Source organism: Bombina bombina, chromosome 5 (genome assembly GCF_027579735.1).
Source record: "Bombina bombina isolate aBomBom1 chromosome 5, aBomBom1.pri, whole genome shotgun sequence".
Classification (NCBI taxonomy): domain Eukaryota; kingdom Metazoa; phylum Chordata; class Amphibia; order Anura; family Bombinatoridae; genus Bombina; species Bombina bombina.
This window is the reverse complement of record NC_069503.1, coordinates 629,941,016-629,960,944: the sequence shown is the minus strand read 5'-3', so window position 1 is coordinate 629,960,944 and position 19,929 is coordinate 629,941,016. Positions and strand designations below refer to the sequence as shown.

Sequence of the window (19,929 nt, the reverse complement as noted above, 5' to 3'; positions counted from 1 at the left end):
CACAGCTTGCAGTATTTTCAGTATTGTTTTAAAGATTGTGCTTATATTTAAAAAACAAAATTCAACATAGAGTACTAGATAGCTTTGAATATAGGAAGCTTGAATCTGCAGAATTAGCCTGGTGATTTCTGTTAATCATTACATGCAGAAAATCTTTTTAGGTTTGGGTTTTCCTTTAATAAAATTGGAATTTTTACTTATTTATCTTTCTTTATTTTAATCATCTGAGAATTGTTTGTTGTAAATATTACCTCAAATGTGTCATAAATAATTAAATTCATATTTTGAGCAATACATACAGTATATCTGATAGAATAATTGTCATGGCGTTAAACAAACAAAATAGAGTAACTAGAGTAGAATAGACTCAGACTATACTGGCGGTAAGCTACTTAAAGGGATGCAAAAAAATTTTTTGCAACATCTAAAAGAGGGCGTTTAAAAAATATTTTACAGCTTTATTTTTTTGTTTCTTTGTTTTTTGTAAAATGGATGTTCCTGTAGTAAGAGATTTTGTTGTGCTTGTGAGGCATTCACCAATAAAGCAGTGGGACTTCTGATTGTCAGCCAGTGAGAGACATAGGGGTCAATTTATTATAGTGCGAGCGGACATGATACGATGTAGCGTATCATGTCCGCTGTACATCGATAAATGCCGACAGCATACGATGTTGGCATTTATCATTGCACCAGCAGTTCTTCTGAACTGCTGGTGCAATGCCGCCCCCTGCAGATTCACGGCCAATCGGCCGCTAGCAGGGGTGTCAATCAACCCGATCGTATTCGATTGGGTTGATTTCTGTCCGCCGCCTCAGAGCAGCGGACAAGTTATGGAGCAGCTGTCTTTAGAAACACGGGGCATCAAGCTCCGTATGTAGTTGATAAATTGACCCCCAGGCCTTAAAGGGACCCTGAACCCAAAATTTTTTCTTTCGTGATTCAGATAGAGCATGGCATTTTAAGCAACTTTCTAATTTACTCCTATTATCAAATTTTCTTCATTCTCTTGGTATCTTTATTTGAAATGCAAGAATGAAAGTTTAGATGCTGGCCCATTTTTGGTGAACAACCTGGCTTGTCCTTGCTGATTGGGGGATAAATTCATCCAAAAAACAAAGAGTGTTCAGAGTTCTGAACCCAAAAAAAGAACCTTAGATGCCTTCTTTTTCAAATAAAGATAGCAAGAGAACGAAGAAAAATTGATAATAGGAGTAAATTAGAAAGTTGCTTAAAATTGCATGCTCTATTTGAATCACGAAAGAAAACATTTGGGTTCAGTGTCCCTTTTTAAGTAGTTCTCTTTCAAATGCATGATAGTTTTCGATCCCTTTAAGGGCATTGGTATGTATTAATTTAAAAAAAAAAAAACAGTATGAAAGAACAATGCTTTTACCTCTTCCTCAAATTAAAATGACATATTACTCTAAATATTTCCATCATGCACAGTGGTCAAAAGTACTAAAATATGTTTTCCATGCTAATCTTAAGCAAAAGTGTTTTAAATGTAATGTGAAACTATCAGGAAACCTCTATTTGTTAATACCGACAGAAGTATTAGACAGATATAGTTAAAAAAAACTCCTTATTTTCTAAACAGAAGGCGGAAATATTTAAACAAATTAATAAAACTTTGAAACTCCACAACATCTGGCGGCTTCAACATCCAGATGGGAAGGCCTTCACCTGTGACTCTAAATCTTATGGCTCTTTGTCCAGGATAGATTTTTTTCTCCTTTCTAGCTCAATAAAAAAGGAAACCTCTATTTGTGCACAGCCAATACCTAGGCATCTATTGCTCACTAGGTGACAGGGACACTTTCCACAGGGAAAAAAAATCAAATGTATTCAGCACAGGAACATCCATTAAAAAACACCTTGCAATACATTTTAAAAATAATATTTTAGACAGAACAGAGTACAATGTCCCTTAAGCAAGCTGCTATTTCTGCACCACTTTTGTATCAATATCATACCTGCTTGTTTTTTTGTTGGGGCAAGTATCCCTGAAACATTGTGTTTTTACCTGGTATTGATTGTAATAAGTATGTATCATTAAAAAATTTTCTTTCGTGATTCAGATAGAGCATGCAATTTTAAGCAACTTTCTAATTTACTCCTATTATCAATTTCTCTTTGTTCACTTGCTATCTTTATTTGACAAAGGAGGCATCTAAGTTTTTTTTTTGGTTCAGGACTCTGGACAGCACTTTTTTTATTGGTGCATGAATTTATCCACCAATCAGCAAGAATAACCCAGGTTATTCACGAAAAATGGGCCGGCATCTAAACTTACATTTTTGCATTTCAAATAAAGATACCAAGAGAATGAAGAAAATTTGATAATAGGAGTAAATTAGAAAGTTTCTTAAAATTGCATGCTCTATCTGAATCACATAAGAAAAAATTTGGGTCCAGTGTCCCTTTAAGAAAAGTTTTGAACTGTCTTGCATTTTGCTGGACAACTCCAAACTGGAACCTCAGTCCCACAGTTTCACTCTCATCCCTGAAGATTCCGGCACAAGTACAGACAGGTTATTAAAGTTTACTGTTGCAGGCCTTGAATTGTTAGAATGACATTCTAAGGCAAAGTTTACATACTCTAATTAATTGAAAATTCATTGAAGATATACAGTATATGCCTCTTGCCAGAGGTTCATCTAGGTCCCAGCAGTCCATTGTTGCTCTGGAGCTGACTTTAACCCTTTAACCGCGGATGAGGATACATGGCAGGGGTGCTTTATGATGTAATTGCAGCCCCCCCCCCCACACTTACCCCCACATACAAGGTGGTTAAGTGGCCCAGCATCGCCAGGGGAATGCAGCAATGCTGGTTATGTCACAACGCAGTAACTGCAGTAAGGGAGCTGGATGGAGGGGTAAATATTCATACCCCTCAATCTCAACCCTTTAATTATACCCAAAGGCTCTTATTTATATGAGTATTATCCCTTCTTTTTACTATATTGTTTAGGGGGGAAAAACACACACAATTTTTTTACACCCACTTTATTAAAATTTTAACGAAAATATACATTTTTTCACACATTTTGATGATATAGATTTTTTTACATGTCATAATGTATTCATAAAATAATGATATAGTGTGAGTCTCCTGGGTCTGCGGAGAAAACAATATATCATATGTGTGGGGTTCTCACTGAAAAAATTTTCTAAAGTAGGGCTTAAATGTGTGCAACATCTAAAAACTCCAAAACAGCTCAGCACAGGGGAGAAAATGTCTCGGTTGTTAAGGGGTTAATTATATCTTTATACCCCATTTACATGAGATAAACACATAGTAATAGGCAAGTAATACTGCACTAATGAATTGCTCTTAAACTTTAGAACATTTTTTTTATGGTTAAACAAATAGCTAAAGTCCCACTCAATTGCCAGAATACATTGCAACTAAACTAACTGAGCAGGAAATCGTTGATGATTGTGGCAACTCACATACGCTGATCCTAATTGACTCAAAAGCCATTTCCTGCTAAGTCACTACAATATATTGCAGCTCCCATGTAGGAATAAAGCTGTGTTTAACAACTTTGCAGAAGTTAAACACATAACTAGTCCCCATTGCTGTTGTAAATTGCGCAAACAAGTCAAGTCGAGGGAGAGGTTTTATTTTAGCACCAGTTCACACAGTTTACAACAGCAATGAAAACTAGGCCATAGTAAGCAAAGTGCACTAATGCAAAAAATATAGCTTGGAAATCTTTAAAAATGTCAGTTTAAGAACATGCATGCCCTTTAACTAGAGTTTAACTGATGGTGGGAAAGTGCTGGTCTTCAGCGCATATCTTTAAAGGTCTATTATAGTTAAAAAATGACATGCTCCAGTTTATTAGGGTATGCAATTTTAGCACTAGCAACCCACATGGCTGGTGAGCCAATCATCATCGGTAGTCCCACAACCCAGCTGCGAGATTGCTTCTGCTGCTCCTGAGTGGTATTTTTATTTATGTGTTTAACCCCTTGGTTAACAAACATGCAAGGTCGCTAGTGCTAAAATTTCAGTATGTCATTTCTGAACTATAATGGGCTTTTAATACTTCAAGCTATTGCAGTGATCACTATAAAATACTGTCTTTGCTGCTCAGTGTATGTTACACTTAAAAAAAACATTGAGATGCTAAAGTCCTATCTGCAAAGTGACGAACACCAAGCCACAGCAACCAAGCCCCGCCTCTTAAAAACACAGGTTCATAAGTTCAAATGTGAGTCTTTTAAGGGACAGTCTAGTCAAAATTAAACATTCATAATTCAGATAGGGTATGCAATTTTAAACATCTTTCTAATTCACTTTTATCATCAAATTTGCTTTGTTCTTTTGGTAGGCTCATATGTTAATTTCTAAGCCCTTGAAGGCCGCCTCTTATCTCAATGCATTGGCAGTTTTTCACAGCTAGGCTTAGATACAAGGTTATCACAGAGGTAAAAAGTATATTAATATAACAGTGTTGGTTATGCAAAACTGGGGATTGTGTAATAAAGGGATTATCTATCTTTTTAAACAATAGAAATTCTGTAGTAGACTGTCCCTTTAAGCTATTATTGTTTTATGAGTTTGGTGTTACATACTTTTATTATTAATTTAACTTAAACTAAGTCATTTGATTGCTGTTGCTACTGATCTTGTGACAGTTGAGCTGACCTGGTGTGTATGACATTAACTTCTTATGTAAAATGAAAATGGGTACTGATACTGAATATCATTGTTCTCTTTATTCTAATATGCTGAAAAATATGCAAAAAAATGTTTCAGTTGTACATATTGGAGTTGACAAAAGATATGAAAAAGTCCACCCTCTACACTGGTGATAAGGAGATTAATGAAGGAAGAGTTATACATTCTAGTGAATAAAATACAGCTCTATTTCCACAAAACTATAAGGGCTGTATACCAAGTGCAGAAACAATTTAAAGGCAAACATACCAGTGCACAGGAGTAATCATAATTCTGTTTTCATTATTTTGTTTTGCTTTATCATCGTTTATCATTCTCTGCATTCATTAGATTTTTTTTTTCCATTGACAAATACCCATTTTAAGGTATTCTTTATAGTCTTAGTAATGTTTTCCTCATCAAATCATGAAGTACCCTTTTGTTATTTCTCTTCTTTAACACATAACATGTTCCTCCTCTGAACCTCATTTTCCCTTTTTTCTCTCTCTCTCTCCCCCCACCTTCCATATGTCTGTTCCTTTTGTTTACCAATCTAACCTGACCCCTTTTTTTGTTTGGTTCCCACCCATTTCCATTACTTTATTCCCAAATTGATCCTTGCTTGACCATCCCAACCTATTTGTTCCTGTTCCTCTCTTCGTTTGCAGCTTAGAGATGGCTAAACTGAGCACCCAGACTGCTTCCGTCACGACCCCTGTTGACCTCAACATGAACCTATCTCAGTCTGCCACCCCTTCCTCCACCCCCACCTCTATGGCTATGTTGGCGGCAGCTGCTGCTGCCTCCGCGGTTAACGTCAATTCCCCTCCCCCCCTACCAACTTTACCGACCACCCACTATGCTGTTCCTGTCTCCAGTCTGCTTGGCATGAAAACTGTCCCACTCCTGGCACTAAATGCAGCGGCCACTGCGGGGGCCACTGGGAATTTACCTGCTTATACTGCCAAAATTCCATCGACGAGTGGGGTTAAGAAATCTGACCGACAGAAGTTTGCTCCATATTGAAAGGATGAGAACAAAGCTCTACCAAGATTCTGTGGTAGATAACCCTAAAGGAAACAATATGGCATTTATTATTTTTCATTTTCTTTATTTCTTTCTTCTTTTTGTTGAACTGCAATTGTTTACTGTTTTATCCTCTTATTCCATGACTATTAACCCAAAACTACAACTAGTTCCAACAGTTTTTTTTTTTAGCAATTCAGTTATTAATTTATTTTTTTCATTTTATTTTTTATTTTTTTGGTTGGGGGGGGTGATTGGTGGGTGGGTTAGATGACACAGAGATGAAGTGTCCTGGCATGTTTGCCTTGTTAAATTTAGTATTTGAAGTAGAACAATTTAATACACAAAGCCTGCTTTTTTAAACATGCAAAACACATTTAATAAACTCAAATTACTGCATAGTTCATGGTAATTAAAAAAAAAATTGTCAAAGAGTGTTTAAAAATTAGATGCAGGCCCTAATGGCAAATGCAGGTAAAACGTGTAATCATTACTTGTATTTAATACTAATATAAAAGTGATATATAAAGGTTTTACTCATTAATGATAAAAGATCAAAGACACATATATCGAACAAACAGAAATAAATATAAAATTCCTAAAAAGTGTATTTAATGACAAACAGAACACATTTTTGTGCATATTTGAAGACTGTGCAGAATTAAGCAATAAATAAGTACAGAAAGTGTTGCATCTGTATATTTTGCAGTTTAGTAAAAATATTATGGACGTGTACATTATTCTATTTACCTCAGTATAAACAAGAAAAAATATTTTATAGACATCTTTATTTTACTTCGTATACATTTTTAAGTTTATATAATTTTTAGAAATAGTTGTGCATTTGTTTTTATACTTATTTTACTAAATGTTATTTTAGCACTACAACAATGCTTTAAATCTTTATGTATGTTGTGCAATTTACTTTATAACACAATTTAATCATTCATTGATTCCTAGATTCCCTACCTAAATGTGTGCAAGAAGCCACCTCTAGTGGTCATTAATTGTAAGGATTTCACTTACTATCAAACTACCAAGTAAAGTTATTAAATACAAATATACACACACACACACATATATATATATATATATATATATATATATATATATATATATATATATATATATATATAATGAACACAGCTGAAAAGTTTATATAAAACAATATACAATAGGATACTATTTAAATAAAATAAACCCATGTAATCTACATCTAAATAATAATAAAAAAATAATAACTATAGCATTGACTACAGTGTATTCATTGATTTGTTTTTTGTGATCAAATATTATTGGCCAGATTACAAGTGGAGTACAAACGTTTGTGCGTGAACGATAAGGGGTTTATTGTGAGTGTTTGCGCTCATCTGGGTTATCATAGGTATTACGAATTGAAAGTTAACGCGTTTGCTTAAACGCAATCGTGATTTACGCTAGAATGATTACTGCGTCCTCAGAGCTCTTATTAACTGTCTTGCAAAACAATAAAGTTGCACAAAACACATAAAAAAACATTACTAAGTACAGTTACACTCATAATAACACTATCTAATAATTTTTTTTATCAACACATATAAACATATAAATACATAGGTACACACACACACACACACACATATATATATATATATATGCGCATTGGAGCCCTTTGCAGTTAGATGAAAACATATAAAGCATGTTTATGCAATATTCATTTTTAATAAAGGTTTTAACTATGTATTTGTTGTAGTAAATATTTGACATCCCAATGTTCTGCACATAGCATAATATGTTCTAAGTATTTATAAATAGATATTCCTATATATATGTGTATATATCTATACCTATATATAATCATGTATATATATATATATATATATATACATATATATATATATATATAGGTATAGATTTATATTGTACCAAAATATTATCATATATATATATATATCTGAATAAATAGAACATATTATTGTATGTGAAGAACATTGGAATGTGAAATATTTATATTTTTATCTCGGGTTAGCGCACATGAGAAAATGCGATCGTGTTTGCACACGAGTAGGGTGTTTTTCCTCCATTGGCTTCTGTGGGGGGATACGTGAACGTGCACACAATATTCTATAGTTGAGCTTTTTGCGCTTGTCGGGTTAACGAAAACAGTTGACTTTCAACTCATAATACGTGCCCAATGAGTCCAAAAGCTTACTTCTAGCAGAGTTAATACTTGTGCGGGAGCATTAAATAGTGCTCCACTGATAATCTGGCCATATTTAGTTAATCTTGCACTGATATCCCACATTGTGTTATGACAATGTATTTTCTAATATGAAATAATTCAGTCAAATAAAAAAATACAAAATTCTGTAAGAAATATGTATCATGCTAAGACAGTACAATTTTTTTTTAGATCAAGGAAGGAAAAAAGAAAAGTTGCTGAGTCAGTCTATAGAACTAAGAAAATTATTAGAATTACAGAACCCAACATACATTTAGCTTGATTATTATTTAAATAAATGTTGCTCACTATAGCAATGGCAGGTAACTGGCAGCTTTTCGGGTTTCTCCTTCAGCCTTTATGATGTCCCATAGCGCCAGAAATAATTCACAGTAAAAAAAATATGTAAAAGTTTACACAAAAATGAAACATGATAACTTCTGAATCTTATGTTTGGTTCTGTTGGAACTAGTTTTCAATGATCTTTTCGGTTTTTCCATTCATTTTATTTTTTTTCTGTTACGATTTCTGTTGCTTGGTACTGCTTTAGTAATGCAATATTGTTTTCCTCAAAATATTCCAGCCTAGAAACCCACATTCTCATGTGCATCACAATCTTTAGACACTTAGCTTTAAGAAATGGACATTTACATAGTTGATGTCAATCTGAAACAAGCTGTAATCACATAATTTAAATGCAATATGTTTTTTTAACTTCGTGTTTAAAAACCTTGAATGCTGGAGCATTTTGCATTTTAGTAAGCTCCAGTATTTTCAGTATTACTGTGCAGGGACTATTACCATATAGTATTATGAGTAATTTATGTACAATGTAGGCTTGTCTCCACTGTCACACTAAATATGCCACTGTAACCATTATTAAGATTCACCATCCTTAAAAATTGTGCTTAGATATTTGTTTATGCTTTGTATATAAAATGAAGAATTGAAATGTTCCAGGCCCTCAGCGTATTAACTGCTTGAAATAACTGTACTGGATTATTGTATTTATGTTTTAAAGGGACATTAAAAAAACATCTTGCTCTTATGGAAAAAAATTGATTTTCTCACACTCTAAAGCAAGACCAAAAAAACAAATTCTGTAACCTAGGTTTTTATCCCCAAAATACTGAAAATTACCTTAACTAGCTATTTGGTTTGCACCATTTTGGAGGGAAAAAAACTAGGTTACACAATTTGCTTTTTGACCTTATTAGGGAGTGTGAGACAAGCACAACATTTTTACACAGAAGCAAAATGTCATGTAATGGCCTTTTAATAACTAAGCTAAACCAATATCAAAAAATGTTGCCTGCATTGAATAAGCTCTTCTATGCTGGTTGTAACTGAGTGTTTATTTTTTTAATGGTGAGAAGATTTTTTTTTTTTTCCTTGCTTTTTTCCCTCCATTTTCTTTCCATTTTTAGGATATCATCAGAAGTTACTGGCCTGGGGGCTCTATAATGTATATCAACATGTTCGTATTGTATTAGCCTCGAAAACGGGACTTATCCAAAGCCCCATGAGACTTTTTCTATGGACTCTAACCACCAGAGGACTTTCTGCCAGTTTTAAATTTACTTTTCATTCAGAGAGGGAGAACATTATTATTTTTTTCCTTTTTTTTTTTTTTTTTTTTTTTTTTACACTATGAGAGAATTTTACTTTTAAACTTTGTTGATTTTAATGCTGTTCCAAATCAACACTATTGTTTTTAAGAAAATAAAATGTTATACATCAGGGGGTTTATTTCTGTTAATTTTTGTTTATGTTCATGCTTTGGCTAGTGTGTATTTAAAGCATGAACATCTAGCATCCCATAATCACTGTATTTAACTGTAGATTTGATGGCAAGTTAATTTATTTGTTTTTATAAATATAAATATATATATATAAATAAATCTTTTCCTGATTAAAAAAGCAATTAAGAATCGTTTTGTGCTTAGGATGTCTAAAATTTATTGGGAAGTTTACAGACAAAATGGCATAATTGTTTTTATATTTGACAGAAAGAATGGATATTATTGGGTGTTTTTTCCGTTAGTAGAACCTTACAAAGTGATTTGCATATATATATATTTTTTAATGTAAGGTTATTCCAACTCATTAGAAAATCAGTATATGTTTTTATGCTTTTGTTTTCAAAATTCCACCAATACTGTGCTTTACGAGTAGTATTCCAATCCATCATACATTTGTCACATGGGTTTTTATATATTTGAATTTATCTAATTCAATAGACTTGATAAACCCTTTTGGCATCTCTCAAACGGCATATAATGCCTACTTACATGTTGTTGATTGTTCTTGCGGTTTCTCAGGTCAGATATTTATAAAAACAATCTTTTCAAGTTCTAAAAACGCAGCACAAATTACACTTTTAAAATAAGAAACATGTACATAACTATGAATATCAGTGTGTTTACTATTAATTACAATTACTTGGTTCGACTTTTTGAAATGTTAATTAGAAATGACTAAAAAGTATATTTAATTGTTAGTTGCTAAAGTGCATTTTTTTGCTTATATGAAGACCTACAAAAAACTTGAAGAACTAAGGTTTTATTGTATACATACAGTGGCTCTTTCAACGAACAAAGCCATCTGAATTGATTACAAAATTTAGGATGGCTAAATTCTAATAGATTGGAAAGAGAAACCATTGCAAGTAATTAAAGGGCACAATGGATGACTGTTACCACTTAAATTTGTGGATAAAAATACTCAGGAAGAAAACTACTGAAGCCATAACATATTAACACCTTGTGACCTCCTATTTAAAGGGCCCTCTCTGCTACTTGCAATGTTCAGACATTTTCCTAAAAGGACTCTGTAACAAAAAGCTGAGTTAAACCTTGCTGTTCAATACTGTTTTTTTAATGCTGGAACTGCATTCAACCTTATATTCAGAATTTAAATAAATACCAGCGTATGGAACTATCCAAAGATAATCGCATATAATAAAAACAATCTTTTTCTTCTCCATTTTTTTTTTTAACCAAGGATCAAATGCAATGTGCATCAAATTTGCATTCATTTAGAAAATGCTTATAGTTTACGTGAAATCTCTAGAATTGATTTTAGTGAGCTGATAAGCATACTATTAATATTTTGGTTGCTTGTTTATTATTTTGGGAAATAAAGAAATTAATTCACTATACAATCATCACATCTTAATTAAAGGGACAGTCAAGTCCAAAAAAAACATTCATGTTTCAAATAGGACATGTAATTTTAAACAACTTTCCAATTTAATTTTATCACCAATTTTGCTTTGTTCTCTTAGTATTCTTAGTTGAAAGCTAAACCTAGGAGGTTCATATGCTAATTTCTTAGACTTTGAAGGCCGCCTCTAATCTAAATGCATTTTGCTAGTTTTTCAACACTAGAGGGCATTAGTTCACGTGTTTCATATAGATAACATTGAGCTCATGCACGTGAATTTACCATGGAGACAGCTCTGATTGGCTAAAATGCAAGTCTGTCAAAAGAACTGAAATACGGGGGCAGTCTGCTGAGGCTTAGATACAAGGTAATAACAGAGGTAAAACGTGTATAATTATAACTGTGTTGGTTATGCAAAACTGGGGAATTGGTAATTAAGGGATTTTTTCTTTTAAAACAATAAAAATTCTGGTGTTGACTGTCCCTTTAAAGTATATATGGCACCAAGGAACCAGATTCAGAGCTATCAACAGTGAGCAAATACATAAAGAATTACAAATTGTCCCTTAAGACAGTGGTCCTCAGTTCCAGTCATCATATGCCCTAACAGGTCAGATTTTAAAAATGTGTCTGCTTTGCCTGATTAGTAGTTCTATTTTAGTTGTTTTACCTCTGCTATGGTAGGCAAAGCTTTTAAATATTGTCGGTTAATGGTACTTGATGAGTGGGTGTAGCAAACAACACTACTTTAATGGAGCGTAATGTAATTTAATATAGCCAATCTGCTCTTATATAAAATGTTGATATGCAAAGAATGGCGTTATAATAATAAACGATTATTCTCTTTACATTAGTAAGAGATTCTATATGATACGGAAAATTACAAAGTACACATGCAGCTGCAAAAGCAGCACAGCTGGAAAGGCTCATGAATAATGTTTAATAACAGTATTTCTATAATTTATTGCAAAGAGTAAAATGTATATATTAAAAGTGACACTGTGAACTTTTAACTCGTTATTTTACCAAATAGCATTTTTTAATACATTACTACAAAACATGTGTAGTTGTAAGTGATTTACATGAAATCTAAGAATCAGTATCCTAAAGAAAATAAAAGAAGGTAACGCACTGTGTGAACAATCAAAGATACTGCAGTACTCCTTATAAATAAAGATACTTCCAAAAGTGTCAGCACAAGAGAGATATCACAGGTTGGACTGATTGCAGTGACCCAGCTCACTGTCTCCCAGGTAAAGGATTTCAGGTCTTATGCTAGTCCCAGCATCTCAGCTCCACAGGTGGTCATGCTCATGCCAATATACTGGTGACTGCAATCCCAAATGTCAGTACCAATCTTCCTGGTCCTAGTAGCAAGTGGAGTATCACCAAACAGCAGCATCAAAAAGGTCAAGCAGTATGGTTTACATGTATTTATTAAAACAATTAAAAAGTTAAAAACCAAGGATAATCCTTGCAAAGGAAAAAACGTTCACTCATTTACTTCTTTTTTGGCCAGTGGTATTTAGATGTCCCCAAAATTGGGGAGGTCCCGCGTCTGTAATATTTGCCGACTGCGGCAGTGAGCACATACGTGCTCTTTGGTGTAATTTTCAGTTTAATTGTAGGACTGCTGCAGTGAGCGCATGCGTGCACAACTGTCTTTGAAAGTATTTTGTAGGCGTGGCCAGAGATAGACAAATATAACGCAGTCGGGAATAATACAAAACACTGGCAGCAGCTCTTCTGTGTCTGGGGAAGTTTACAGCATTGCTGATAGCACAGAGCTAAAGTGGTTCTGGATTCCCAAACATTTTCCTCTGTGTTTTCGTTTGCAGTCACAGCCCTGCCAACACTGTGCTAATGCACAAAAAGGTCTTTGAGGAGAAGCACATGGAGGAAAATGAATGGGAATTTGGAACCACATTGTTTGTTAAGAGGAGAAAATTATTTAGGGGTTTAAAGGTAAAAATGTAAGCTCCCAGGTAAATCAAATAGTTTATTAGCCACTAGCCAAGCATTCTTTAATTACCTAACTGCTGGTCTTATACCATTCAGACACAAGTGCAGGTACTGTGAGAAGGACTTACTGCCACCTGATTCTCCCGCTCTAGCACAGATTAGCGCTCATTCCCTGGCCGGTGCACTATTGATTGGTGGGCTGAAATGCACTTGTTAGTGTAGCCCTGGACCTCCTGCTCTATTAACTAGCGCGCTTTGCTTAATTTTGTTTTAAAAAAGTGCCTGCCCCCAGGACCATGCTGTATAGCAGCTTTGCTAGTGTGGCTGGGGCCCAGCCCTCCTGCCCGTGCTGCCTTCTGCATGCTGTGTTAATATGCACTGCTCTCAATAAACAAAAAAAAGCATCCCATACTACAAAAAAATATGTTATGGAAACACCTAGGGGCCACTGGGACCCCTCTAGCTCACAGGGCCCCTGACTCCAGTCACCCCTTTCACCCCCTGATGGCAGCCCTGCCCAGATGTGATGCATTTCTCAAAGGATAGACCACCATTTCATCAGGCCTGTGAGCTGAGCTGCTTGAAACATTCCAGCCTGTATTATCTTGCAATATCTTGTGCTAAAACTTTTGTGAGTACCTTACTTATAAGGAGTATTGTGGTATCTTTGATTGTTCACACAATGTGGCGCCAGCTGTTGACTTCTTTAGGGAATTAATTCTTGCACTGAGTGAAGCCAAAGAAGAATTGCAGCACGTGGAACGTGAACTTAACTAGATTTGTGGAACTTTGGACTTTTTAATTCAGGAGGTTATTTCGTTTTCTATGTGGACATTATAGTGGTTTCATCTATATTTTTAGCGCATCTTATTTTCCTCCTTTGGAGGATTTTTTCTAATTTTCTTTGTATGTAAACTAAGTCTCCTTCCAGGGTATAAATAAATGAAAGAAAATTACCTTCTTAAGTCTAGTTCTGGCCAACCTAAGACTGTGGTTCAAAACTGAGCCTTATTAGACTTTCTACGTGTTTCCTCGCTTTCCCTAATTGTTTAATGTTTCTTTCTGAATTATTGTGATTCAATGTCAAGCCAAACTACTTATGTGCAGATTATGCTATTGATATGAACTTGAATGTGATCAGTCACTGTTTGTTTACTGTCAACATATAGAATATAAGACAATTTAACTACTCTATGGAACTTAATCAAGTACAAAATGGCATAAATCATGTAAAAGCATAGTTAATCTAACACCTTCCTGTTTTATTTAATAGAGTTAAAAAAACTCATCTGAGTAAAATGAAGTTCAAATGGGCTCCTCATTTGAAAACGGGCATATAATTGTAGATTTTTTCCTATATTTCACACAAAGTATGTTATTTGGAGCCACAGAAAAATAATTTTATAGCAGATAAAGAACCTCAAGACCTATTAAAGGGACAGTCTACACCAGAATTTTTATTGTTTTAAAAGATAGATAATCCCTTTTTGTTACCCATTCCCCAGCTTTGCATAACCAACACTGTTATATTAATACACTTTTTACCTCTCTGATTACCTTGTATCTAAGCCTCAGCAAACTGCCCCCTTATTTCAGTTCTTTTGACAGACTTGAATTTTAGCCAATCAGTGCTGGCTCCTAGGTAACTCCATGTGCGTGAGCACAATGTTATCTATATGACACACATGAACTAACACCCTCTAGTGGTAAAAAAAAACTGTCAAAATGCATTCAGAAAAGAGGCGGCTATCAAGGTCTAAGAAATTAGCATATGAACCTCCTAGGTTTAGCTTTCAACTAAGAATACCAAGAGAACAAAGCAAAATTGGTGATAAAAGTAAATTGGAAAATTGTTTAAAATGACATGCCCTATCTGAATCATGAAAGTTTATTTTGGACTAGACTGTCCCTTTAAGTGTATCCATATTACCTTATAAAGTGTAACATTAATTATCAGTATAGGTTTATGCATTTTTTAACGCCGTTACAGCAGTTGTTCCTACAGAGTGTATAGTAAATCAACCACCATTCCTGTAAAGAAGTGTTCCTGCAAATGACCCCTGAATCTACAACTTGAGGTCCTGACCACCACTTTCCCCAGTGTTGCTATTTTTGTGAAAAAATATTTTATTATCAGCTTTATTAAATTCCTCAAGATGAAAATCCCAGGAGCTGTGGCCTTGGGAGTGTCCATACCCCTTTTCTCCAGGTACTTATGCCCATGTTTATAGGTTGATTACTACATGTAGCCCTGGGAAAGAGATTTAGGTTATATGAGACGTTGCCATTTATTTTATTTCTTTTAGACTATTCTGTATTTTTGCCATTTTGTAAACTTAGACATTCAGCAATAACCCTTAACATCTTGTATTTTGTAAACTAACATGTTTATGGTACACATTTAAGGATCTGTACTACAGAAATACAGGTGGAAATATTTTATTAAGCCTTAGCTATGTGAGTGAGTTTAGTGCAAGGAGTATCTTGTAATCTAATTAATTCAGGGTTTGCACAAACACATTCATATTCAACATAATGTGACTGTATTGGTTGTAGCTGCAATAAATATTTTGCTGTTGGTATGAAATAAAAATGGGTGGTAGTAAAAAAAGAATTAATTGTTGTACTGATTCTCTTTAGTACATTACTTTGTAATGTTGTAAAATATAAAAGTGTTTAACTAGCTGCTTGTACATAGCTATATTTGTTTAATAACTAATTGTTACTGTTTAATACTAATATCAGTATATCAAAGTGCTTAATAAGAAATAGGGCCGTACTGAACACGTCACTTAATCTATTCTCATAGGATTGCCAAGAATTTCAGATAAATATTCATAGTAAAAATATTAAACTGCCATTATCTGCAGAAAACTTCATGAATTCAATGAAAAATTTACTTTAGTAATAAAATAGTATTGATAGATACAGTGCTTATTGATGGTATTAAAAATGATATTGGCGTGTTAAAGGGACATCATATTTGTGTTGCACCTATGGGAGAGCATTTGATTTAAAATGTTTGTACAATGATGATTTTGTATTGAGAAATGTTTTTGTCTTTATTTTCGTGGGTCAATGTGTCTACCAATAAAGCTTTCAGCCAGTAAGCAATAAGGCATTAAGGCCCAGTTGCACTTCCTGTTTACTTCAAAGTTAAAATAAACAGCTTTAACAATATTTTTTCCATCAAAAAATATATATATATTTTTAAAATATGTTTAAATTTTGTGTTTTTTATGTGTGATAGTAAATTTTAGCATTTAATGACCCCTTAATAATGTCTCTTACAATGTTTAGAAAACTGTACACTTTTTGTTTGTTTTTTTCTCTTAAAAGGTTACTTGACATAAATAATATGTATAACCTATTTATACTGGTAAGGTGAGACCATTTTAAAGTGTGACAAAGAGACAGTACTTTTTTAATTCCTGACGCTTACCTGACCATAATAAAATGATACACCTATTATTCACTAGGACAACAAAAGATTCCACAAAATATCTGTGGCTTGAATCTGTACATAATCACGTGTGCGGTAACTTATACATAAATGAGAGAAAGCTGATAAACTTCACATTTTTGGAGTATACAACAGGTTGCTCAATTTGAAGGGAAATGTTATTGTACATGTATAAAATATTAAAATGTATCAATAAAACAAAATTCTAACAACTGCATTGATGTTTTCCTATTCATTAATATATTGTATTATCTTTCCTCGTATTGCACATTTGAGTTTCTCTTGTGTGATTGTTTGTATATGTCTTTTTTGTTATATAATTTGTTGGTGATCTACAAATAAGTGATATGATAATAATAATAATAATAATAAAATTCAAGATTATTTTTCCCCTATACATTCTTTATATTTAAATTTGTGCTACTGGTTATTTCAATACTACAGATATACATTTCTTTTGGCCTATGATTCTATTTGGATTTTTTAATTTTGGGCAGATTATGCATAGCAATATTTTATGGTTCCCAAAGGTATAATTTGCTCCTATATATAAATTACTCAAATTTATGTTCAACAAAACCCACATATTTACTTAAATTAAAATATTTTGGTTCAAATAAGCTTGGTTATCTTACAGTCTAAACTTGTTGCTAATTATTCATAATTTTTAAGTACAATATATATATATATATATATATATATATATATATATACAGAAAGCAAAGTAAAATGAAGGAAAAGAGTAAACCGTTACAGTGTTATGATGTTGCATCAAATATATGTAATAAAATCCGATTATCAAAAATATATTTTCGGCTAGAAAAATATGTTTATATATTAACTTATTTCTTGTTAAAAATGTATGCAATGCTTCAAAAGAAAATAATACTTAGTTGATTGGCATATTCCATTTAAAATAAATTAGGTTAAAGACCGAGGGGCCGAATTATCAAATGGCGGGCAGACATGATTCGCTGTAGAGAATCATGTTCGCCCGACATCGCTAAATGCCAACAGCATACTCTGTGGGCATTTAACATTGCACAAGCATTTCTGGTGAAATGCTTGTGCAATGCCGCCTCCTGCATATTCGCGGTCGCTAGCAGGGAGTGTCAATCATCCCTATCGTATCTGATCGGGATGATTGCAGTCCGCAACCTCTACGACTGCTTCTTCTTAACTTATGTTTCGGGCGAGTCAGAAACATTGGGCGGAGCAAACAGCATCGGTTGCTTGATAAATCTCCCCCAGAGTATCACACCAAGTTCTTGGTTTTTACTGTAAAGACTTAATATTATTATAATTGCCAAAATCATGTATCTTAAGAAATATTATTATGAAATAGCTCAGATTTTATCACTTCTGCTCAAATTATTAGTAAAGGTTTAACCAAATAGACTTTATTCATCCTCATGCTTTATGTTCCTGTGTTAAAAATTAATAAGTAAAAGAAGAAGAAGAGAAAGTAACATGATTGAGTGTTCACCTCTCCCTGAAAAAAAAACACATCACTAAAATGTTGGTAGTCTGCTCACTTAAAATGAGTCAATATTACATGGAAATGAACTATCCTGGGGGGAAAATTACCATAAGAAAGGACAAAAGCATTATGATTAAAAATATTTTGTGATTGTTTTATTTTTATTTTTATGTATTTATAATCTTTTCATTCAGTAATTTTTTTATACAACATCCAAATATTTAATACTTGTACTTTATACAAGTTTTAAACATTATTCAGTAGACAGACATTTTTTTTTCACAATACGGTGTCAATTTTCCTCCATCCCTCTTCAAAAATAGAAAATATTTTCCTTAAAATATTAAAGCGTATATTTTGTGAAATCCCATATTCATCAATAAAACTGTAAGAAAACTTTTCTCTTTTTTTTGCAGTTTCTTTTGGTGAATATGAATAAATTCCTATGGATTCAGCTTTACATCCGGCCTTCATCTCCTTGAAACGTCAAGAAATTTTGTGTCCATCGAGGTTTACTGCTTGACTAAGGAGTTGGATAGAGCCACCATTTCTGCTATGTTCTTTTCATTGGAAGTAATTATTAAATCGGCAATAGTTTGTAGAATGTCATTGTGTTGGTGAATGGTCATTCTACTAAGAATGAAATAGAAACTTGCTTGAAAGATGAACAAAAATGTTTTATAAAATGGGATGACTTATAGATGAAAAAACAAGCAAAGACTTATACACTGTAAATGCTAAACTAGTAAAATGTATTTGCACTGCCCTAAGATACTATATTGTATATTTATTTTCTAGTGCGGGTGGCTGTAAAATGACAATTTGTTGAAATAGCCATAATTTTTCATAACTATATTTTATTCTGGCCAAGACTATACACTGTATCCTATATTATGTGACTTTGGTACAGAGTGAAAAATGTGTGCCGCTCATACAATGTACAAGTGGATAGAAAAAAAAAGAATGCCAAATATTGTTATTTGCATTATCAGCCGCATGCAACAATGTTTTTCTGTGTCACAATTTCCGTTATAATGGTTTTAAGTGTATTCAGTAGTCTGTTCTAAGATATGCAGCGAGTAAGGTAACTTGGATAATTATTATGAGCATCTTGGTAAAAAGGGAGGTTATAACCCATTTTTTTTTTAGGAATGTGTACTGGATGCAGAAATGGAACAACACCAGTGTTGTAGTGGTGTTCTTTATTAAAGTAATAGTATTTCTACCAATATAAACCTTTTGATCTTTTGTTTTATTCCTTTTTTAACCAGTCGCACTTGAGTTGCTTACCTCTATGACACATTATTTGACAATATGCCGAGTTTGTAATTCTGAATTTCTGTCCGTGGGACACTCATCATGGTGATGATGGTTTATCACAGCCATCTACCTTTTCATTCCAGTAAGCAAAATTCCACATTGCCAAGTTTGTTTACTAGAGAGAGACCTTTACTCAAGACTAAAATTTGTAAAATCTCGTCTGAACAAGTATAATAAAAATGACAAAATAAAAAAAAACAGGATCACAAGGGATTTTTACATGGTTTACATGGTGCCCTATAAGTGAGCATCTAATACTGTAGAGTAAATTTAATTATAAGGATATTTCAGTATTAAATATATTGCTGGCAATGGTGTCATGACAACTTTCAACCAATATGGAAATGGAGGACAGGAAATTGTCTGCTTACATAGATATGAAACCCATACCTATACTCATAGTAGGGTAAAAGACCACCATCAAAATATGTATACTAATTTTGTAAATTACTTTGCTTAACAAATACAAATTGTATGTATATATATATCAATCTCAATATACATAAAAGAAGGTATTGTATATAGAATGAATAGAGAGGAGCGCCAAAAGAGGCAGGGTCTGATATGTGTATTGCTAGATCTTAGGTTCGTATAGCTTTGGCTTAGTATTGGAATGGTCTCTATGTGTATATCATAGAAATAAA

The 19,929-nt window shown here is 33.3% G+C and overlaps 1 protein-coding gene across 2 annotated transcripts in view; it reads left to right on the top strand.

Annotated features, from left to right (window-relative positions):
• The window catches only part of LOC128660660 (poly(rC)-binding protein 3-like), a 282,926-nt gene extending 263,726 nt beyond the window's left edge, over positions 1-19,200 (top strand). The window contains exon 14 of one of the 2 annotated variants that reach the window (XM_053714597.1): positions 18,382-19,200. In XM_053714597.1, coding sequence (XP_053570572.1) covers positions 18,382-18,394 — 13 coding nt within the window. In that variant the 3' untranslated portion in view covers positions 18,395-19,200. Of the gene's footprint in view, positions 1-5,337; positions 6,768-18,381 lie in introns of those variants that run through there. The other variant, XM_053714595.1, reaches the window with a different exon arrangement.
• The last annotated feature ends 729 nt before the right edge of the window (positions 19,201-19,929 follow it).